The sequence below is a fragment of the Pleurodeles waltl genome, chromosome 6 (assembly GCF_031143425.1).
Source record: "Pleurodeles waltl isolate 20211129_DDA chromosome 6, aPleWal1.hap1.20221129, whole genome shotgun sequence".
NCBI classification, from domain to species: domain Eukaryota; kingdom Metazoa; phylum Chordata; class Amphibia; order Caudata; family Salamandridae; genus Pleurodeles; species Pleurodeles waltl.
This window is the reverse complement of record NC_090445.1, coordinates 1,709,756,395-1,709,780,690: the sequence shown is the minus strand read 5'-3', so window position 1 is coordinate 1,709,780,690 and position 24,296 is coordinate 1,709,756,395. Positions and strand designations below refer to the sequence as shown.

Sequence of the window (24,296 nt, the reverse complement as noted above, 5' to 3'; positions counted from 1 at the left end):
ATATATTGTGTGATTTACTTACTTCCTAAGGAAGTATATCCTACAAAGTATTTTTTGGCATTGTGGGACTAAAATAAAGTACCCTTTATTTTTATAACACTGAGTATTGCCTTTCATGTGTTTAAGTACTGAGCGACTACAGTAGTATTGCAAGAGCTTTGCATGTCTCCTAGTTCAGCCTTGGCTGCTCTGCCTATAGCTACCTCTAGGCAGCTTGGCTTATAAACAATGACTACATTTCACTAATGAGGGATAACTAGACCGGTTATAAGGTGTAAGTACCTTTGGTACCCACTACAAACCAGGCCTGCCTCCTACACACTTATACACTGCCTTGCCCTTCTTTACCACAGCCAATCCCACAAAGAGCTGACTATCCACCCGATATTCCGTGGTGCTCTCTTGGTGTCCCCAGATGATGGACTATCTTCCTCGTTTGAGGAATGAGTCAGGGTAAAGAATGCCAGGAGGGTGACAGCCTGTCTGATGTGAAACACAACTACACTTTTGGCAGAAAAGCAGCTTGGGTCTTCAGCACCAGCCTATGTGGGGTAAACTCTTATAGGGTGATGAGACAGAGAGAGTTTGATGCTATGACAATCCGAAAGATCATTTTGAAGATCGGGCGACGTAATGCACAAATGTGGATCAGCTCGGAGTACATATTAAAAAAGTTAAAATAAAAATTTAAATCCCACTGCAGTATCACAAACTGCTTTGGTGGAAATATATCTTGCAAACTTTTCAGACTCTCATTACTACAAGGTGATTTAAACAACAAAGGCTGAACTAGAAACCTAAAAAAAAGCAGAGAAGTCTGACAAATAGCCCCTAACAGTGCCCAAAGTAGATCCTTGATGGAACAACAACAAAACCCAAAACTTCAGGCAACTCGGCCTGCAACAGGTCCAACTGGCAGGTACTGCACCAAGCCACAAATATGTCCCAACACCCTACATACACAAAATTAGTTGAAGGAGTGGCTGCCAAAATGACATCAAAGACCTCGAGAGGAAGATCAAACATATGCAGGCTGGTCAATAGCATCCTCAGTGATCTGCCAAAGATCCAGACCTGACTGGAAAACAAATGTAGTTGAAATGTCACGAGAAAAGGCCTTGGAAAAACGACTACGGAGTAGCTTGGAGCTGCTTCTGAAGAAAGAAAGGATCTGATGTCCGCGCAAATGGGTAGCCCTTACATTGGGCACTGCTTGTCACTTCCAGAGCAGAACAGCGCAAAGCTGCACAATGCAACCTACAGACATGGAGAGTACTGCTTCGAAGTTTCTGGATCTAAGCTGAGGCCTGGGGAATATTCACAAGGTGAGGAATCTATGGTAAGAAGTATCCATCAGATGCTCCTCTACGGCTTAACACCAATCTGAGGATTGGCAAAGGCCCCTGCACTGGACAGAACGTTGCAGATGCTGAACCAGATCACAGGCCTTTGCTCAGGTATGAGGGGTTATGTCTTCCCAGGGAATCTGAAATGCAAGTTAGAAGCTTAACATGCTGTGCTCGAAATAGAACTAGCTGAGAGAGAGTAGAAATTATTAAGACCATGATAGCGTTATTCTTATGTTTCACTCTCCTCGTGACTATTTCAATCCTACTGTGTTGTATGGTTCTGGTTATTGCGGCTCACGCCTTAATATCTAAAATGCAGTAGTTTTATTAAAACAATCTATAAAACTCAAACTGCCTTTGTCATTTGTATATGAGATCGTACTGTAGATGAGAGAGCTGGTTTGGATCTGAGTGCCCACGACTTCCCTGAGAAGTTCTAAGATGTCATGCGCTCGGCTGCCAAATCATCCCTTCCCCTTGGGAGAGATGAGGCACTGCTAGTTAGCCGGAGCAAAACCGGATTTAGGGTGACAGAGGTCCTTCCAAGTGGGTCAGACTCAGTCCCCCACACCGTTATCGATCCTGCTGCCTAGAAATCCAGTAGTCTCATTTAGGATAATGAGAGCCCACGCGACAGTATGGCTGTACTAGGGATTTGAAAATACATGCCAATTGTAAGGCATTTTGGGAGCTGGGAGATCAGTGTGGGTTACATTGCTTCAAAAAAATTCATGTATACACAACTGACCCACTGACTTTGCACTGGTTTGGAGGTCGCCCTCTGATTCTCAACATCCCTCATTTAGAAAGATGTGCAGACAAGGTGTGAACAGCGCTGCTGTAGGACCTCTTTTCTGCCCCCACCGCTGCAGTGTTTATATTTTGGCAGGGCACAAAAGACTGCTGTAAAGACCAGCAGTGGTATTCAGCAAAGCAAAGCACAATTTTTTGAATGTGTGAGATCTGAGATAGCAATTTTCATGCCTGTTCTTTAGCTCCCCACTGGCGCGCTAGACAGTAGTGAACCCCACCTGCAAGGTTCCATACATATTCACTATTTCACACCCTTCCCCAAATTCTAACGACCCACTAAGATACTGCTCTGTTATACCCCCCCACCACCGCCTCCCACAGTCACCGGTTCTCAACTGGTAACGTGGGTGCTGTTGTTCCGGTGTGACATGAACAGCAGGATGGTCAGTACATTGATGGGGGAAGGTATTGGCCGAAAGGGCCCATATTGTTGCAATTCGGTGTTTTGAGCATGGAGACGGGATTTGTTGTGTGATGTGTATTTTCTCTCATTCCTTGCCCTTTCCCGTATACGTTCCCACTGACTCTACTCCAGTCTCTTAGTTGGTTGTGAAATTACCCTACCCAGTTTGAGACAGGGTGCTGAGCTCCGCATAGCTGACTTAGAAACAGGTCCCCAAGTCGACAATAACTTGTAACTGTTTTATAAGAATACTTTCAACCTTTTACTGCTCGGTTTCTATTATGGTAGCATCTTCTATCCGTGTGCCCTGTATGGCTTTTGTCCTCTACTTCTACACAATCCTACACTGGTGATAAATAAAAAAAATTGTTTCAAACAGAAAGAACTAGGCCTACTTAAACCCAGATTTTAAGCTTATAATTACTGTAATTTGTTCAGTGCGATTAAACAAACGAATTATTATATAGTTAAATTCTGCACATTATTCCATAATTTAGTGCTAGGGTTCTAAATGTTTTTGTATTAAACCTACATCTTGTTTTGGGCATCAACCACAGGAGTCGTCACCCTGACCCACTGGAATGTTGATCGCAAGCATATATCCGTCTAATTTCACTAAGGAATCTAGAACAGTTTCAAACTTCAAAACTATTGTTACAGTAAAGTCAACATTTTTCTTTTAGACTAGCATGTTATGCATGGATTATGCAGCAATATTTTTCCCAGGGGAGGAGGAAGTGAAGCATGGGTGGTTGCTTAGAAATGTTTTACTTTCTGACCCAAATGGGTTTCCTGTAAATTCACACTGTAATACTTTGTGTGTGTACGAAGAACCATATGGCTGCCATGCATACATGACAGCGGAAATAATTAGGCATATATTTGCAAATGGGAATCATTTATTTCTTGTAGAGTGGGCTCTTGCCTTTAATTCCAGTGTTTTTCTTGCCAAGGAGTAACTTATCAAAGTAGTTTGTAGAATTAATGTTCCTACAGTATTAGCTACAGTCTGATAGGCCTTGATATTGCTGCAGAGGCACTAGAAAAACTTTCTGAAAGGCTGTCTCTTGGATAATATAAATACAAGATCTTCCTACATCTAAGATGAAAAATGCTGTTTTTGCTGGTGTGTCTCTGCTGAAGAAGGCTGGTAGTTGTATGGGTTGACTGAAATGAGAAACTATCTTTGATATGAGGTTACGGTTAGTTCTCAGTACTTCCAATCACAAACGTGCGTAGTCTGTGCCTACAATCTACATGCTGAGGAAGCAGCAAGTAAGAGTGTTTTTATCATGTAATATTTTACTGTGCGCATTTACATGGGTTATAAATGTGTTTCCATTAGATGTGATTAAAGTGGATTCATGTCTCCATACGCGGAGGTAAGGAGATTGAGCGACAAATTCTTCATGTTACTTGCAAGAATCTTTCCATCACCTGCATGGAAAACATATTCCTGCTTTCTGTACCTCTTTTATGTGCAAATAAGGTTGCTAAAAGTGCTATTAGTTACATGTAGGATACATTTGTATTATCCACTTAGGAGCATAACACTCATACCAGTTGGTCTTCTTGCTTTGCTCAGACTTCTAACATTTGCTGGTTAAGGATAAAGGCCCAATGTGCATGACCTCAGAGGCCAAACTGCTAGATTAAGAATTCCTTGGTCAACTGGGAGACCATTTTGCATTTGTATGCCAGTCGTTTGCTCTAATAAACCCTTGCGTAAAGTTCCCGGTGTGCTCATAGAGGTGGCACTAATATTAGCATCACATGTTTGTACTGGTTGATGACGGGAGGTATCAGTGGCATTGGTGGAAACGCATATGCAAATCTTCCAAACCAATATCACCTATTCATTCCTGGGCACAGTGTGTGGAGAACGGAAAGCAAAGCTAATGTGCTTTGTCTGGTGTGGCAGAAGGGATTTTGTTGGTCTATCCAATAACTGAAAGACTACGCCTACTGCTTCCTGACCCAGCGCTCACTGGGAGACGCGCCTGTGTGTCTGCCGAGCCCGCTTGCTTCAGTCTTTTGTCCTCCTTGTGAGTGAGCTGCTGCTTCAGTGTCGGGCGGACTCCCCAACTAGTTTTGCCAGTATGGAAAGCAACAATGACTCTCAGTGCTATTATGAACAAAACCATGATTCAAGAGGTTTTGGAAGCTGAATCAACCTACAAAAAACAAACAAAATTCCCACCATATTTCTTACACTTTTTAATTAATGCAGTGCATAAGTGATCACACAGAAGTACACTGAAGTAAAATACATGTATAAAAAGGCTTTGAGGGTAAAGGAATAAAAAATGAAAATTTGACAAGTATCTCTGTCCACAAGCATATATTGGCTTTTTCCTAAGAACCCTGTGAGTCAACAGCATTTCGATGCCACGCATTTGATTCCTGAGCTCATTGTCCGGACTATCAAGCTTGCTGTGTCCCAGCACTGTAGTTCAGATGAAGAAAAATTTCAGCTGAAGAAAAGCAGAGGCAAACTGCTTGCAGCCATTCGCACTAAAATATGGGAACCTAATATCTTTTGTACACACTAGAAGGTAGCCTGGAATAAAACTCCACTTCCAAAAACAGGTAAGGTCCCTAGAGGGACGATCTTACAAGAACCTTAAAAACATGTCAGAGCAATGGACCAGTTAACTCAGTATCACACAAAACTAAGGCGGGAACCACAGAACTCAAGGAAAGGGGTCCTTCAGGATGCCAAAAGAGTGCTCCACTAATGTAGAGAAGTCTGTGGGATTTTTATTTCTGCAAACACCGAGTTAGTATGGAGACAAATATGCAATATCTGGTGATTTCATAATGAAATCATTGTATTTATATTTAATGCTTCTGGTTTCAAGCTATCCTGGTTGATGGGGGGGTGATACCCCGAAACCGGTCCCAGGATGCTTGTTTCCAGTCCAGGGAGGACCTGGTAGTACGAGCTGGACTGTTCCCATGGGGAGCAGCGTCAATACAGATTCGCATGTGGCAGAGTCCAAACTGGAATCGTGCAGCGAGCAAAAAATGTATGGTTTTAGTGGTGTAAATGTTTGACATTGGTCAGTATTTCCTCAATCACCTGTTATTTTTTCAAATTATATTGACTCACAACAGCTCCTCTTACACCTGATGTATAAAAACTAGACAGCAGACCAATGTACAGCACCTATTACAGACTACAGTCTAGTCTGAACAATCCTTCATTCATCCACAACTGAACTATTGTGTTATGCTAAAACATACTGCACTTCATAACTACATTAGTAGAGCTTGCTCTCGTCACTCAAAGCCTTGTCATGCTTTAAGCTCATCTATCTAGACTGTCAAGTTTTCAGGACAGTGCCACTTTTAGAACAATCCACCTCTAGCTGGTTTCTACAGACTGTCAGCATTAAACAAACTTATGTCAATTCAGCTTCCTACAAACCTGCCCAGCTAATCTGCACACAAGAAGTTTAACACACCCTGCTGATCTGAATGCAGGCATAGCTTACTCTATATATGCCCTGTTGATCAGTGTATATGCATTTCTGTCTATCTGCCATACTGATCCAAGTAAACCGTTTCCTACCCACCTGCAAAACTGATATGGACACATAAGGCTTCATACACAACTGCAGGCATGGCCCAGACAGATGCGAAGCACACTACACACCTGCCCTATTGGTCGTTGGAAGCATGCAGCCTCCTATCTACCTCCCCTGCTGATCTGCAGACATTCATGTTCCAACACACCTGCCCTGTTGATCCGGGTACTTTTGCTTGCAGTAAGACTCCAGTGATGCATATACTTTTTCTCGTAACAGCTCCACTTCCCCAGGGTTTGAGAGCCCCTTGGCATCTGAGATGAGGAAGAATCAGAGAATCAAGTCAGTGTCCCTATTACTCAATATCCTCTCAATACTAGTCACTTTCAAAGGCTGCCAAAATCGGTAAGGTTTGATGAAAGATAAGTGAGCTCTGGAGGCCGGCAAGGGGACCGCGCACAGGGCAGGAGGGAGGCCGGCAAGGGGACCGCGCACAGGGCAGGAGGGAGGCCGGCAAGGGGACCGCACAGGGCAGGAGGGAGGCCGGCAAGGGGACCGCGTACAGGGCAGCAGGGAGGCCGGCAAGGGGACCGCGTACAGGGCAGGAGGGAGGCCGGCAAGGGGACCGCGTACAGGGCAGGAGGGAGGCCGGCAAGGGGACCGCACAGGGCAGGAGGGAGGCCGGCAAGGGGACCGCACAGGGCAGGAGGGAGGCCGGCAAGGGGACCGCACAGGGCAGGAGGGAGGCCGGCAAGGGGACGGCACAGGGCAGGAGAGAGGCCGGCAAGGGGACGGCACAGGGCAGGAGGGAGGCCGGCAAGGGGACCGCACAGGGCAGGAGAGAGGCCGGCAAGGGGACGGCACAGGGCAGGAGAGAGGCCGGCAAGGGGACCGCACAGGGCAGGAGAGAGGCCGGCAAGGGGACCGCACAGGGCAGGAGAGAGGCCGGCAAGGGGACCGCACAGGGAGAGAGGCCAGCAAGGGGACCGCACAGGGAGAGAGGCCAGCAAGGGGACCGCACAGGGAGAGAGGCCAGCAAGGGGACCGCACAGGGAGAGAGGCCAGCAAGGGGACCGCACAGGGAGAGAGGCCAGCAAGGGGACCGCACAGGGAGAGAGGCCAGCAAGGGGACCGCACAGGGAGAGAGGCCAGCAAGGGGACCGCACAGGGAGAGAGGCCAGCAAGGGGACCGCACAGGGAGAGAGGCCAGCAAGGGGACCGCACAGGGAGAGAGGCCAGCAAGGGGACCGCACAGGGAGAGAGGCCAGCAAGGGGACCGCACACCGCACAGGAAGGAATGCCAGCAAGGGGACCGCACAGGAAGGAATGCCAGCAAGGGGACCGCACAGGGCAGGAGGGAGGTTGGCAAGGGAAGTAGGCCGGCAAGGGGGCCGCAGTAACGATTTAGACCACAAAGCATTACCAGCACCCGTCAAATCAGGCAAGGTCTTGGTAGCCAAAGAGTAAAGGGAAACACTGTATACCTGGGTTAAAGAGGATGATGGCTCGTAGGCAGCCCAGTTCAGTCTTGTCCATCCGCATGTCCCTCATTTTTGAGACTAGTTCAGTCAAAACTCTGTGGAGAAAAATCTGTCTTTAGTTGATAATATCAGAGCACGTATTGTTTTCACCTGCAGCAAAGGCTTGGGTTGTCAGGTGCCAATCAAACTAGTTACTTCCCATCAGTAACACTCTTTCTGGTAGAGACTATCTAGCTGCAGATTCCTCACCTTTTTTAATATTCCCCAGGTTTCAGACTTGATTCAATAAGTTTCTGGATCCAGTTTGACCCCTGGGGAAGTATTCAAAAGGCAAGGAATCTGGAGTTAGATGTCTCCATCAGAAAACTCAATTTCTTGTTTATTCTCTTACGCAACAGTTTGCTTAAAAACTTAAAGGAAGTAAAGGCTTGATGTGCTGATGATCATTAGTAAGCTGCCTGAATGGAGTGTTACCTTTTTGGTTCAAAACTGAATTAGTCTCAGATTTGACATGTGTAAGGAAATGCCTCCTTGGCATGCTTACCCCCTGACTTTTTGCCTTTGCTGATGCTATGTTTTGAATTGAAAGTGTGCTGAGGCCTGCTAACCAGGCCCCAGCACCAGTGTTCTTTCCCTAACCTGTACTTTTGATTCCACAATTGGCACACCCTGGCATCCAGATAAGTCACTGGTACCTCTGGTACCAAGGGCCCTGATGCCAGGGAAGGTCTCTAAGGGCTGCAGCATGTATTATGCCACCCTAAGAGACCCCTCACTCAGCACAGACACACTGCTTACCAGCTTGTGTGTGCTAGTGAGAACAAAATGAGTAAGTCGACATGGCACTCCCCTCAGGGTGCCATGCCAGCCTCTCACTGCCTATGCAGTATAGGTAAGACACCCCTCTAGCAGGCCTTACAGCCCTAAGGCAGGGTGCACTATACCATAGGTGAGGGTACCAGTGCATGAGCACTGTGCCCCTACAGTGTCTAAGCAAAACCTTAGACATTGTAAGTGCAGGGTAGCCATAAGAGTATATGGTCTGGGAGTCTGTTTTACACGAACTCCACAGCACCATAATGGCTACACTGAAAACTGGGAAGTTTGGTATCAAACTTCTCAACACAATAAATGCACACTGATGCCAGTGTACATTTTATTGTAAAATACACCACAGAGGGCACCTTAGAGGTGCCCCCTGAAACTTAACCGACTATCTGTGTAGGCTGACTGGTTCTAGCAGCCTGCCACACTAGAGACATGTTGCTGGCCCCATGGGGAGAGTGCCTTTGTCACTCTGAGGCCAGTAACAAAGCCTGCACTTGGTGGAGATGCTAACACCTCCCCCAGGCAGGAGCTGTAACACCTGGCGGTGAGCCTCAAAGGCTCACCCCTTTGTCACAGCACCGCAGGACACTCCAGCTAGTGGAGTTGCCCGCCCCCTCCGGCCCCGGCCCCCACTTTTGGCGGCAAGGCCGTAGAAAATAATGAGAATAACAAGGAGGAGTCCCTGGCCAGTCAGGACAGCCCCTAAGGTGTCCTGAGCTGAGGTGACTCTAACTTTTAGAAATCCTCCATCTTGCAGATGGAGGATTCCCCCAATAGGATTAGGGATGTGACCCCCTCCCCTTGGGAGGGGGCACAAAGAGGGTGTACTCACCCTCAGGGCTAGTAGCCATTGGCTACTAACCCCCCAGACCTAAACACGCCCTTAAATTTAGTATTTAAGGGCTCTCCCTGAACCTAGAAACTAGATTCCTGCAACAACAAGAAGAAGGACTGCCTAGCTGAAAACCCCTGCAGAGGAAGACCAGAAGACAACAACTGCCTTGGCTCCAGAAACTCACCGGCCTGTCTCCTGCCTTCCAAAGAACTCTGCTCCAGCGACGCCTTCCAAAGGGACCAGCGACCTCTGCATCCTCTGAGGACTGCCCTGCTTCGACGACGACAAGAAACTCCCGAGGACAGCGGACCTGCTCCAAAAAGACTGCAACTTTATCCAAAGGAGCAGCTTTAAAGAACCCTGCAATCTCCCCGCAAGAAGCGTGAGACTTGCAACACTGCACCCGGCGACCCAGACTCGGCTGGTGGAGAACCAACACCTCAGGGAGGACCCCCGGACTACTCTACGACTGTGAGTACCAAAACCTGTCCCCCCTGAGCCCCCACAGCGCCGCCTGCAGAGGGAATCCCGAGGCTTCCCCTGACCGCGACTCTGAAACCTAAGTCCCGACGCCTGGAAAAGACCCTGCACCCGCAGCCCCCAGGACCTGAAGGACCGGACTTTCACTGCAGAAGTGACCCCCAGGAGTCCCTCTCCCTTGCCCAAGTGGAGGTTTCCCCAAGGAAGCCCCCCCTTGCCTGCCTGCAGCGCTGAAGAGATCCCTTGATCTCTCATTGACTTCCATTGCGAACCCGACGCTTGTTCTAACACTGCACCCGGCCGCCCCCGCGCCGCTGAGGGTGAAATTTCTGTGTGGGCTTGTGTCCCCCCCGGTGCCCTACAAAACCCCCCTGGTCTGCCCCCCGAGGACACGGGTACTTACCTGCTGGCAGACTGGAACCGGGGCACCCCCTTCTCTCCATTGGAGCCTATGCGTTTTGGGCACCACTTTGAACTCTGCACCTGACCGGCCCTGAGCTGCTGGTGTGGTAACTTTGGGGTTGCTCTGAACCCCCAACGGTGGGCTACCTTGGACCAAGAACTGAACCCTGTAAGTGTCTTACTTACCTGGTAAAACTAACAAAAACTTACCTCCCCCAGGAACTGTGAAAATTGCACTAAGTGTCCACTTTTAAAAGCTATTTGTGAATAACTTGAAAAGTATACATGCAATTGAAATGATTCAAAGTTCCTAATGTACTTACCTGCAATACCTTTCAAACAAGATATTACATGTTAAATTTGAACCTGTGGTTCTTAAAATAAACTAAGAAAAGATATTTTTCTATAACAAAACCTATTGGCTGGATTTGTCTCTGAGTGTGTGTACCTCATTTATTGTCTATGTGTATGTACAACAAATGCTTAACACTACTCCTTGGATAAGCCTACTGCTCGACCACACTACCACAAAATAGAGCATTAGTATTATCTCTTTTTACCACTATTTTACCTCTAAGGGTAACCCTTGGACTCTGTGCATGCTATTCCTTACTTTGAAATAGCACATACAGAGCCAACTTCCTACAACATGGTTTCAAAACAAACCACTTTGCCAATGAAACCACCCGTAAGCACAAAGTATTAACGACACTGCCTTAGGTACAGACAGAAAAAGCTCTATAATAATACGAAGAGGAAAGAACAAGTTTGGGTTTGTGCATGTGGAAGTTTCTGTGAAAGAAGTCTGACACATTGAGCAGCTTACCTCTGCTTACGGAGAGTCTGTGCAATCACCCTCACAACTCAAATCAGACCAAGTAGGATGTATTGTTTATGGTAACTCGACTGACTAGCTAAGAGTATTAGCTTTAAGCAGAGCTGCCAATTGGGGAAATATGCCTGCAATCCAGAGGGGTGCCGGTAACCTCCCTTAATATTGTGTTAAGAGAGTGGAACCAGACTGTTCCCAAAGAAAAAGACAAGAAGCAGGTAGGGGAGCAGTGGCAAGGCTTCTATCCTTAAACAACAAAGTTGATTCCTGAGCACTATGATAGAGTTAAGGCAGAATGATTACAGGAAAGGGGCACTCCCGCAACAAAAAATGAATAAAAGGACAAGACAGACTGCCCCTGAGACAGCAGCCATCCGCTAAACAACCACTAGCACAATTTTTGGAAGCAATGGAATTGACACATGGCGGACACTACACCCAACAGGCCATCAATACACATTCCACTCCGGCACCCATGGCAGCCTTTCACGTACGGACTACATCCTTACACTGCCACACAAACTCCCATATTTTAAATAAGTTCGACAACTCGCTAGGGAAATCGCAGACTCCAGATTGGGCCTCCTATGGGCCCCCCTCTACCCACCTGGCACAGCGGAGTGGTCCTTAACCCCTGGTACTTATGTATTCCAGCCAGCCGTACAGGCCTCCAAGAAAATACACATTTTGAAGAAATGGCACAGTTACTCTGGCCGCAAATCTATGGGAGGCATACAGAGTAGAGGACAAAAAGAAAGCCCACCTGGACAAGCTTGAACGTGAAATCCTAGTCTTAGAGTCCCAACTTCCACATCACAACTCGGAAGACTGTCACCTTCAACTTGGCTAAATGCAGAAGTCAAAATTCTCACAAAGTTATTAACCATGCGCCTCGTGAAGGTTGTGCAGAAACTGGTCCATGCCAGGGAGAAGCAAGTCCCTTAACCTTAGACAACTGCGTGGAGTCCTGGGTAGAGCAGCTACAATAAAAGGTGACGTCCTTGTGCTTTCATTATATGCACAGATGGCCTTTGGTACTATTGAATGGCCATTTATCTTCGAAGTATTGCATAGGATGGGCTTTGGCCCGTGCTGTCTCTCTTGGGTTTGGCTTCTATACTCTGAACCAATGTCCAGGTCGTGGTCAACAGGATTCCCCCAGCTGGGCTGAGGTACATGGCAGGGATGTCCCTTATCCCCCTAAATCTTCGCTCTGGTCCTGGAGCTTTTGGCTATGTGGATCTGAGGGCATCCCCTCGTGAAGGGGTTGAGATGAGCAGATGACTGGGAAGAAAGGATCTCTCCATATGCAAATGATATTCTGCTGTATGTGTCACTCCCCACGCCCACCCTAAATGCTGATAATGCATGTAATGGATATTTTACAGCTTCATACAGGCTACTCAATTAACTGGGGCAAATCTACCTCCTTCATGGCTCTACTCCACACTTGCCTAGGGACTGTATGGCCCAAGTCACAGCAACCCAATTTCGTTATCTGGGTTTCTACATAACTAGAGACCCCCAGGCTTTTTACACGCACAATCATGAACCCCCACTTACTCGGCTCCGTAACGACATACATCGTGGGCGGACTTTGCACTAACCCTTCAGGGAAGAGTAGCTCTTTACTAAATGATGGCACTACCCCATTTCCTATACATACTCCAAAAGACGCCACACCCTATCCCACAGTTACTTCCAGACAAGAGAGGCTGCTGTGCACTCCTTGCTCTGGGACAGGGGTACCTCCCGTATAGCCTATAAGAAACTGCTTAGGGGTTGGTACAAAGGGGGGATAGGTCTTCCAGATATACAAAAATATTGCTGGGCATCACAGTTGATTATAATCAATTCTTGGCCCTACTTGTCAGAGGAGCAGCCAGCTGTTCAGATCGATAGACCTAATACGCTCCCAGGGGGGTTTATCTTAGGACACTATTATAACATCGTGCAGGGTCCCTCCCCGACACCACTGCTGTGACCCTTGCACTTTGGCGCACCACACAAAAGCATTTGGGGTGGAATGACAGGATCACAGAAGCAACTCCCCTAAGGGATCCTGCACAACTAGGCACTCTTTCGACACAGCCAGGGTGCCACAAAAGGGACCCAGATGAGGTGATCTCCTTTGCTCACTTTGAGGGAATATCAATTAGCGCCCACAGAACACTATAGATATTTACAAATATGGCACACACTCAAACAGGTGCGGCCAAGTAACAGAGATCCCCCCCCGACTCTTCTCCACTTGAAGACAGAATACTCTATGGCCACTTGTCCAAGAAAGCGATCTCACGCACCTATTGTAAAATTCTCAATAACTCCACAGACACACTAATTAGTCTCCGGGATTGGTGGGCACTGGACCTCCAAGTTATTGAAGACAATGGATGGGCTGAGGCTCTAGCCTCACCGAGGGAAGTGGTCATCAGATTAAGATTCGACCTTATACAGTTCACAATTCTGCACATAGTTTATTACTTTTGCACCGTCTTGGCTAAAATGGGCGGTGTGGCCGCTCCAGTGTGCTCCTGGGGATGCGTGGGGCAGGGGTCCTGCTTTCAGATGATCTGGAGCGGCCACTTTTACAAGTGTATTGGGAAAAGTTAGTAAACTGCCTAAATGAGGTGTGATGAGGTAAGAAGGAACTATCAGCTAAATGGTGTCTTCTTAACATATGGGATGCAACAGATCTGGGCCGGATGGATCAACTTTGGGTGTCGCTGGGATTAATGATCGCCAAACCTAATATCGCTCAAAAATGGAGCCCATAACAGGCACCTCTGCTACTGGAGTGGAAATGTGATAAGGACTGGTGTATGATGGCAGAGAGGGATGTCTATAAAAGTAGGGCGTGCCCACAGAAATGGTCTAAAATATGGGGCAAATGGAGCACTTACCGAGGTAACCTGTGCCCTCCTATAATCGGCACAACAGAAACTGATATCAAGCGAGATATCCGGACATTGCTGCTCTCCCTTGACTAGTCGGTTTGGAATGGGAGGGGGGCTTATGGAGAGTGCGCATTTTTGTTACATAAGGCTGTTACATGGATGCTACATGTCAAATACAGTGGATGTTTGTTCTGTTACTTATAATAAAAAGGGTTTTTTAAATGAATAAAAGATGGAAGGAATGGATTGCCCATGCAAAGTGTCCAAATGTGAATGTGTCAGAGTGACATTAAACTAAAGGAATGTAAATACAGAGGAAAGAAATCAAACATGCATCTTGATGGAGACAACCAGACTGGAGAGCCCTTACCTGTCAAAGATGGCACCGACCCCTGCACTGTGTGCACTGTTCCGGTGTACATGGAGACCAGTCGCCAGCAGGATGCCATCCTTTACAGAGATGGACCGATGTGAAAAAGAGGCAATGAGCAGCTCATTCCAACCTGCAGATATGGGAAGTGTAGGGTCAGCGGATGCAGGACAAAAGGGAAAGAGCCACAAAACATACGCAGACTGTTGAAAGTGCCCCAAAAGATACGAGAGAGTAACAGACAAGAGGGAAGACTCATTCTGGGCCGCAAACGACTGATTGCCAGTTAGGAGTGCCCAGAAGAGAGCACAGCTCACGAAAAGTAAAGGCCAAAGGAATCAGTGTTACAGATGGAAAACGGGGGATCACAGTATCACAGATGTGGAATGATGGGGGAACTGTGCTACTGAGGGGATTCCAAAGTAGTACAGACTAGCAAAAGTGAGTGCTGAAGGGAGCCAAGACTAACCAACTGTGGGATGGAGGGCTCAACTGCTGCCTCTAAATGGTCTCTGTGGGATGGACAGAGCCCCGCCTGCAGGAGGTTGAGGGGCACAGACAGCCTCCAATAGGTGATAGGAGTGAAACGCAAAGAGTTTCCAAAAGAGCACAGACTGCCGGCAATGAAGGGCGCACACACACACACACACACACACACACACACACACACACACACACACACACACACACACACACACACACACACACACACACACACACACACACACACACACACTCTCTCTGAGGCTGCCAAGAAACAGGGTAGCACAAGGAGAGATGTTTGGATGGAGAAAGACTCACCAGCTCGCAACAAGATGACCTGGTCGTCTAGGGGAAGCTCAGAGAAGTGCGGGATGCGCTTGGCCCACTCCACGAGGGTGAAAAGCTGCTTGTCGGCTGCCTGGCAGATGTTAGTCACTGGGTCATTGGGCTAAGGACAGAGATGGAAACAAGATCAGATGCCAAACACTACTCATTACCCACAAGAACCACCCTCACCTATAAGACCCAATGAGGGAGTTCCATGGGCACCTCTTAACATGATGCTTCAACCACTTCACACTCACAGAAGCTTGTCAACCCCAGGTTTAACCCCACCAACACACATCTAGAGATTAGGGTAGCAGGGATGTGTATCATATGCCCAGGTTTTAGGTTACCCACAAACTATGAAAATTAGATCCATTTACATTCAATCAATCTGAATTTATATTACGTTCTTTTCCTGAAAACCTGCCGTGTATCTGGCCATGCTGGATACACTGACCCAGGTCAGCACCAGGTGACACCTCAAGCGCCCATACTCACCAGACTTGTCTGTCAGGTAAAGGGGAGGGGAGGGAACAACGTATCGCTCAGGGGTGTAACTGTGTGGAATGAAGATGCAGGTTTGGTACATACTAGAACAAGACAGCACTCTGCCCCCACCTCAAGGATATTTGGGGGGTTGGTTTACCTCTGTACACCCCCACAAAGCTGTTTTCTATCATCTGTCGTTGATGGCTTTTTTGCTGTGCACAACTTCTTTTGTTCCCTTGTCTCAAAAGAACAAGTAAGGATATTTCTGGTAGATAACTCTTCTTCCCAAGGATTCCCCGCATTTTGAATACACAGCAGTCTCAAGATTGAATCGGAAATAGTTTTTCCACAGAAATACATCACCAGTACTGCTAGATGACAGCCTGCAGCACCATCCGCCCCAGATTTGATGAAATCAGATTATATATAACGAGGGGAGGACCCAAGATAACACAGCGATAATAACAGAAGAGCTATCATTGCATACTTTACGATCCAATTCTGAACTGCACTATCGCGTAACAAGGAGGAAAAGCAGGAAAATCAGCAGGAAAAAACACGATTTAGCAGAAAAATGGTTAGAGATTCAAGTAACCTTTTTTCAAGATGAATACTTTTCCTCGCAGGTTCCACAACTTAAGAATGAGCCCCAAAGCAGTGATCTCTAGGAGGTGAGACTGATAATGCTAATCAACCAATGAAGTCCTGCAATGGAGCTGGGACTTAACTGCTAATGCCAAATATTAGCCATAGAAACACATTTAGTAAGTGCAGTAGAAGCCCCCTTGACCCTAGTAAAGTTTACACAAACACCAGCCAGGTATGGTCACTGCAAGGGAAAGCTCAGAACATAAAAAAGGCGAGTCTTAAGAGGGTTCAAGCCTGCAGACTTGTACCAATAACTAAATTTAGACTAGCAGCATGCCTATATTGACTTGGTAGCATCTTTTTCTGGCAAAGTTTGATGTTCCAGTGATAGCCTGTGTTTGTGATGAGGAATTCTTGGAGGTGTGGTAGTGAACTCCAGGCAATAACCATGTTGGATAACATCCAACACCCACTCGTCTGAGGTGAAGGCTTGCCATGTGGGCAGAAAATGTTGTAAACGTTCCCGACAAGTGCTGTATTGTCGGGAGATAGATGAGGGGAATCAAGTTTTGGTGTCGGGTGTAGCCCATTTTGGGGGGGGGGGGGGGGGGGGGGGGGGGCGGACTTCCCTTGTATCTGCTTTTTGAGTTATTACCCCACAAGATCCTCTGAGGTAACACATGGGTGAGGTGTGCTGGCCCTGGGTGTGTCGGTATGACGTGGAGGTGTCAGAGGAGGCTGTTTTTGAAATTCAAAAGGTAGGAAGGGTGGCAAAAGAGCCATGAGGAGCTGGTGTGTGTAGTGTCCCCCCCACCCCCATCGCTTTTGCCATCTTTCTCTTCCTTAATCTTTTTTTGGGCTTGGTCAACCTGGGAGTCAAAAAGATCTTCTCCATCAAATAGCATGTTCAGCACATTTTGGTGAACCTCTGGCTTGAAACCAGGAATTCAGAGCCATGCTAGTTTTCTCAAGAGAATGCTTGTGTTGAGACCGCCCCCCTCCCTCCCCAAGGTGCAGTGTCAGCTGAATCTAAGGCGCAACATATTGAAGTGTTTGAGAATAACTTGCCCACTGAGACAAGTTCTTGGCCCCGTTTTCTGTGCTCCTTTGTGAGATATTGGAGGAGGTCCTCCATTTAATTCCAGTGGGCACGTCATACCTTGCAAGGAGGCCCATGGAGTTTGCAATCTGCCAATGGTTGGCAGATTGCGCTGCCACCCATCTCTCCGCAAGCATCAATCCTTTTACTTTCTTCATCTTGGGCAGGGCATATCCACTTGCCTGAGTTTGCCTGCAGTACCATTTATCAGGGAATCTAGTGGAAGTTGATCACAAACATAAATGAGGTGAGATGGGAGCCCTTGTATTTTCTGTCCAGCCTGGGCGTTATCACCCTTGCTCTGATAACCTCTTTAAGAGTGTCTGGGGTATGTCTAAGCGTGCCCTTGGCCGATATTGGGTGGATCGGAGTATGGAAGAGTGTTTTAAATAGGAAATCTTCCTCGGACGTTCCACCTGATGGAATGAAGCAGCCCTACCGATAATGTCCTGATAAGAAGTAGAGTCTTTAGGGGGTAGGGTCCTCTCAGGAGGAGTGTCAATAGTGTCCTGCCATCCCCCCCTCCAACCTCACTCCCCACCCAACCACAATCCCTCCCCCCCATGGCCAGTGGAGTCTAGGGATCCCAGAGGTGAAATGTTGAGTGGGTCCTCTAACAAATGAGGTGGGGAGGGTGGTGGTGGTGATGGTGCGAGAGGTAAAGGCCTAGTGGCCTTATGTCTTCTTGAGGATCTGGCGTATCCAGAGCCTCTTGAGTATAACTATCTTGTTAGGTGGAATTGCAGGCAAGGAAGGGTGGGCAATGGTGCTGCCAGTATGAGGCTAGATAACAAGTTATGTTTTGAGTTAAATTGTTCTCGCAGTTGATGGAGGATGGGCTCCACTGCTGTGCTGGAATCAGCCTTGGAGATTGGCTTAGAGATAGCCAGTTCCCAAAGCGGTTTCCATTTCGATAACATAGATTTGCTAGTTGTCGAAGCAGAAGAACTTGATGGCGTAGGTCAGCGCCGTGCAGAATTTTGGGTCGTGCCAAAGAGCAGTCCGATGCCGCAGTGGTCAGTGACGAAGCAGATGGCTTAGAATCTTTTTTGGGGCACTGAGAAAGAGGGCGGGGCGTTGAAAGAAGTTGCTCAGTGCTGACCATGGCCAGAAGGCCTCTGCTTGATATTCTATAGAAGCTGTAATTTAGCTGAAGGCTGTTCGTGATGGTGTGGAGGAGGTACCATATTCACTCACTGTTGAGTAGGTGGGGGGGGCTAGATCTCAAGACTAGATCTGGAGCTATCTCAATGAAGAAGGCCTCTTCCTCTGCACCTGAAGGTTGAGGGTGGTGTTCTCCCTCAACATCGGCGGGACAAAAAAGGTCCAGTGTATTGCTTGTGCTCCTCTGCAACATCTTGAGCTGGCATGTGCAACAATTCAAGAATATTCTTCAAGCAAAGGGGCAGAAAACATCGTAGTCTGCCTCAGTTTGTAACGGGGAAAGGCAGAGGTTGCAGACCTGATTTAAGTCAGCTCGAGGGTACTTCGCGTGGCAGCTACGACAATAACAGAAGGGATCAGTTCCATTACCGGCAAGAGATTCTTTAGAGACGCAATGGAGACTGGAGTAGGCTTAAAGTGAGAGGCCCTGGAGCGGCAGTAATCAAGATGAACCTAACTAGATGGAAATCTGTAAATACGCTAGGAAGAATAGGAACGCGAATGAAGACAATACCGACGGAGAGGAAGGTGTCTTGTGAGCCAAATGGCATAGAACAGAAACACTCACCTGAAGCAGACAGCGGAAATAAAAGTATTTAACAATGGAGTCGATGCCCTTGCGCATTATGTGGAAGAGTCATTCTAACTCGAGACTCCAAGGAAATCTTCGAAGAAAAACAGCTTGCATACATCCAGAACCAACACTAGATGGGAGTATGCAAAGCAAGAGTATCACATGCCTCAAACGATTTAATACATTGGGTCACGACACAGAAGCCACTTGGACAATCCTGTGAACCAAGTAAAATTAGTAATGATCTCCAGAAACCTGAAGACATTGACTCAAGTGTGATGCTTTGCCAGGAACTATGTGACTCTCCGGCTAACAACTTGATTACAAATAAATCTTGAAAAGAAAGAGGGAACTCTAAATTCTACCATTGCACCTGCAATGCACCAATCAAGTCAAGGTTTGAAGTTACACTACTTCAACCTCATCATCAATACTACAAAAGCCTGAAGCTCAGTTAAATCACCAGCTACCCCATTTTCAGCTCATATGCTGAAGGATGCTCTCCTCACAAACTGATGCAAACCTGGACAAACTCGTTGTCAAACATTCCTTTAGAGATATGAATCTTCCTAAGGGAACCCAGAACTGCTTACACGAAGCATTCTTAAGGATACAAGGATCCTAACTACTGAACAACAGCTAACACACTTCTTGTGGAAACTCATTGGAAGAGCTGCTTTCAAACAAATCTTGGCACTCGCTGAAGCAAACAGCCGGCTTTCGGATTTGATTCCGCCCATGCCATGGCACAGAAGTGGCACCAAGAATCACACGGGAGGACATCAAAAGCTAGTGTCAACTCAAATTTAGCAGTGGCGGGACTGTTACTTGATTGTCCATCGGTTTCTGATTTGGTTCATCACCCTGTGCTCGGAGGGAAGACTTGAGGACACAGGAGTTCAAAGAATAAACATAAAATGAACTGCTCTTACCTCACATCACATCACCAAGAGTTCATGTCACTTCTTACACCCCGTGACACCAATCAAATCCATAACTGATGTCCCCCAAGACTTAAACACTACCCTCTTACGCTTTTATTTAACCATTTTTATTGATGTTCGACAGTACAGTGCAGGAATTGTCACGTTAGTTCACTGCCTCTCTTATTCAATATTTCCCTTTGAAGTCAGCCAGTGCTCATTGCCCAATTTAATCTCAACTGCTACAAAGAGGTGAAAGACAAACCGTACTAAAGCCTGCACAGCCATTCGACCTTGGATAGTAGATAATGGCTACAATTAAATGACCAGTGGACGCTTTATCACAAAATAATGATTCCAAACACAGACACTATCATGAGACAAATGACCCAAATAGTATTCTTCAACTATCTAGCATCAAGCATAAGAAGCATCACCATCCCACTGTACCAAAATGAGGGTGTAGGGAGTTGGCTCTGTATATACTATCTCAAAGTGAGAGATAGTGTGCACAGGGTCCAAGAGTTCCCCTTAGAGGTTGATAGTGGCAAAATTAGATAATACTAATGCTCTATTTTGTGGTAGTGTGGTCGAGCAGTAGGCTTATCAGAGGGTAGTGTTAAGCATTTGTTGTACACACAGAGGCAATAAATGAGGAACACACACTCAAAGACTTAACTCCAGGCCAATAGGTTTTTTTATAGAAAAATATTTTCTTAATTTATTTTAGAACCACAAGATTCAGAATTTAGGTAAGTACATAAATTGTAAGGTACCTCACACAGGTAAGTATAGAACTTTGATTTAAAACAATAGTACATACAGTTTTGGTTAAAATGGCAATAAGTGCAAAAGTCAACAGTTCCTGGGGGAGGTAAGTACTGGTTAGTTTCTCAGGTAAGTAAAGCACTTACAAGTTCAGTCCCCTGGGCATAGGCAGCCCACCTTTGGGGGTTCAAGGCAACCCCAAAGCCACAGCACCAGCAACACAGGGCTGCTCAGGTGCAGAGTTCAAAGGAGGGCCCAAATAACATATGCAGATATGGAGAACAGGGGTGCTCCGGTTCCAGTCTGCCAGCAGATAAGTACTTGCATCCTCGGGGAGTAGAAGATGGGAGGTTTTGTAGAGCACCTGGAAGCGGGGGGAAATGAACGGCACAAGCACACAAAACACACCCTCAGCGGCAAAGGGGCGGTTGGGTGCAGTGTGCAAAGTAGGTGTCGGGTTTGTCATAGAAAACAATGGAGGGACCTGGGGGTCACTCTGGTGATGAAGGCAGGGCACAGGGGGGCTTCTTGGGCCAGCCACCGACTGGACTAGGATGAGGGCCGACTGCTGGTCACTCCTGCACTGTTAGGTGGTTCCTCTCGGTCCTGGGGGCTGCGGGTGCAGTGCTTGGTCCAGGCTTGTTACCAGGCAGTCGCAGTCAGGGGGAGCCTCTGGATCCTCTCCGCAGGCATCGCTGTGGAGGTGCAGGGAGGTTGACTCAGGCTGTCCATGTTGTTGGAGTTGCCTGGGAGTCCTCTCTGTGGTGTTGGTTGTCCTGAACTCGAGCCGGGGGTGTCGGGTGCAGAGTGTGAAGACTCACGCTTCTGGCAGGAAGATGGAGTCTCTTTAAAGTTGCTTTCCTTGCGGTTGTTTCTGGACAGAGCCGCTGTCCTCAGAGGACTGACCTGCACCTAAAGGACCAGGAACCTCCTGAGTCCTCAGATGTCACTGGTCCCACTGGATGTGTCGCTGTGCAGGTTCTTTGAGTCTGGAGACAGGCCAGTAAGGCTGGGGCCAAGTCAGTTGTCTCAGTCGTCTCTGCGGGGCTTTCAGGTCAGCATTCCTTTCTTCAGGTTGCAGGAATCTGATTTCCTGGGTTCAGGGTCGCCCCTAAATACTAAATTTCAGGGGTGTGTTTGACTCTGGGGGGCAGTAGCCAATGGCTACTGTCCTGGAGGGTGCCTACACCCTCTTTGTGCCTCCTCCCTGAGGGGAGGGGGACACATCCCTATTCCTATTGGGGGAATCCTCCAAAACCAAGATGGAGGATTTCTTTAGGCAGGGGTCACCTCAGCTCAGGACACATTAGAGGCTGTCCTGACTGGTGGGTGACGACTCCTTGTTTTTCTCATGATCTCCTCCGGACGTGCCGCCAAAAGTGGGAGCTGTGTCCGGAGGGGCAGGCATCTCCATTAGCTGGGATGCCCTGGGGCGCTGTAACAGGCATGAGCTTTTGAGGCTCACCGCCAGGTGTTAGTTCCTGCAGGGGAGGTAAGAAGCACCTGCACCCAGTGCAGGCTTTGTTCCTGGCCACAGAGTGACAAAAGCACTCCTCCCATGTGGCCAGAAACTCGTCTGGTTGTGGCAGGCTCGCAGGAACTGGTCAGTCTAACACTGGTGTTTGGACTGGTATTCAGGGGGCATCTCTAAGATGCCCTCTGTGTGCATTTTTCAATAAATCTCACACTGGCATCAGTGTGGATTTATTGTGCTGAGATGTTTGATACCAAACTTCCCAGATTTCAGTGTAGCCATTATGGAACGGGAGAGTTTGTGTTTGACAAACTCCCAGAACATATACTGTTATGGCTACCCTGCACTTACGTCTAAGAATGGACATAGACACTGTAGGGGCGTAGTGCTCATGCAGCTGTGCCCTCACCTGTGGTATAGTGCACCCTGCCTTAGGGCTGTGAGGCCTGCTAGAGGGGGGCTTACCTATGCCACAGGCAGTGGGTTGTGGGCATGACACCCTGAGGGGAGTGCCATGTTGAATTAGTCATTTTCTCCCCACCTGCACACACAAGCTGTGAGGCAGTGTGCATGTGCTGAGTGAGGGGTCCCCAGGGTGGCATAATACATGCTGCAGCCCTTAGAGACCTTCCCTGGCCATAGGGCCCTTGGTACCAGGGGTACCATTTACAAGGGACTTATCTGTGTGCCAGGGCTGTGCCAATTGTGGGAACAAAGGTACAGTTAAGGGAAAGAACACTGGTGCTGGGGCCTGGTTAGCAGGGTCCCAGCACACTTTCAATCATAACTGGCATCAACAAAAGGCAAGAAGTTAGGGGATAACCATGCCACAGAGGCATTTCCCTACAGAGGGCTTTAGAGGTGACAAGAGACCCCAGTGTATCAGCTCATGGCTCACTTTAAACAAAGATTCTCCATGATGATAAGACTTTGGCAAATCTTCCCATCCCTTGGGTTGCCTTTAAAGGTCCAGGCTACCATCGCTTTCATACTTTGCTATCTTCACTATATGAGGGGACCATGCCTTGGAGCACTGCTGCAAATACTTCTGATCATACAGAGGATCCTGACCGCCGCTGCTGACAGATTCACAATCTACCTATCGAGCCTCACTTCACACCAGTCAGGGGGCCCTTACACTGGCTGACGGTGCTAGAGACACTAATTTCAGAGCGAGGTGCCTCATTCATCCAGTAGCCAAGGGATCAGACACATTTCCTTTTAGCAGTCTATCAACTAAAGAAGAGCAGTACACTCCAAACAACAATTCTGCCTGGCAGATGTAGCTCGACCCCAGCATAAAGACTTGATAATTACCTTGAATTCTGGAGAACACTTAAAACCGGTCTTTTTCCAATCTATAAGCTTTTGAACTTTACCTCTGCACGAATAAAACAATCTACAATCAACGGAATTCAGGAGAGCATGAAGATCACAATCACATAATGAAGCTGTCCAACTACAGGAAGTAGGTACGTATGAATGTTTATTTTCACACTCTAAGCAAAATCCCATTCGCATGTGCAGCCATGAATGCAGCACCATGTTTAAAGAATGAACCTCACTAAACACCTTAAATATGTGGCATACCACTTCAAACTTCCTTTCAAGTACACTATGCACCAGGGTACTTAAGATCCCAGTGCAAATCAGAGTGCGTTGTGGCCTTCTCAGGAGGCTGAAGCACTACGTACATTCTGCAAATGAATATCAGCTGCACACTGCTGCGCGACTTCTACGCAGGTTCTACTTTATTACTGGAGAATGAGCAAAAACTTCAAGAAGTTGAATTCAACTCAAATGTCAGGCTTCAATTGCAACCAACGTTTCCTTGACAGTCCAAGAACTTCTTCTATCAAATATCAACAGATGTAATCTACTGACCATCCTTACAAACTGCACCTCAATATTAAAATCCAACATGACAGTAATGAGGCCATCTTTAAAACAACCCGCCTCACCAAGACACAAAAAATATGTATGATCTCAATATGAACCCTAGAGGAAGTTTAACGTCTTGTCCTCCGGCATACACTATATACAGGACCACTGCAACTATGCAGAGGGGAAAGCCTAATTATGCGGCAAAGGTTGAGTAAATTATGCAGCACGAAAAGGCAAATTATGCAGCACATTTTGTAATCATATTACTTCATTATTTCGTAATTTTTAAACTTGGTAACACTG

General features: G+C 47.3%; 1 protein-coding gene across 1 annotated transcript in view; it reads right to left on the bottom strand.

Moving 5' to 3' along the window:
* The window catches only part of RXRB (retinoid X receptor beta), a 128,034-nt gene that overhangs the window by 14,538 nt on the left and 89,200 nt on the right, over positions 1-24,296 (bottom strand). The window contains exons 6-9 of the mRNA XM_069241896.1: positions 15,022-15,151; positions 14,221-14,353; positions 7,580-7,671; positions 6,304-6,409 (exon numbers count right to left, since the gene is read on the bottom strand). Coding sequence (XP_069097997.1) covers positions 6,304-6,409; positions 7,580-7,671; positions 14,221-14,353; positions 15,022-15,151 — 461 coding nt within the window. The remainder of the gene's footprint in view (positions 1-6,303; positions 6,410-7,579; positions 7,672-14,220; positions 14,354-15,021; positions 15,152-24,296) is intronic.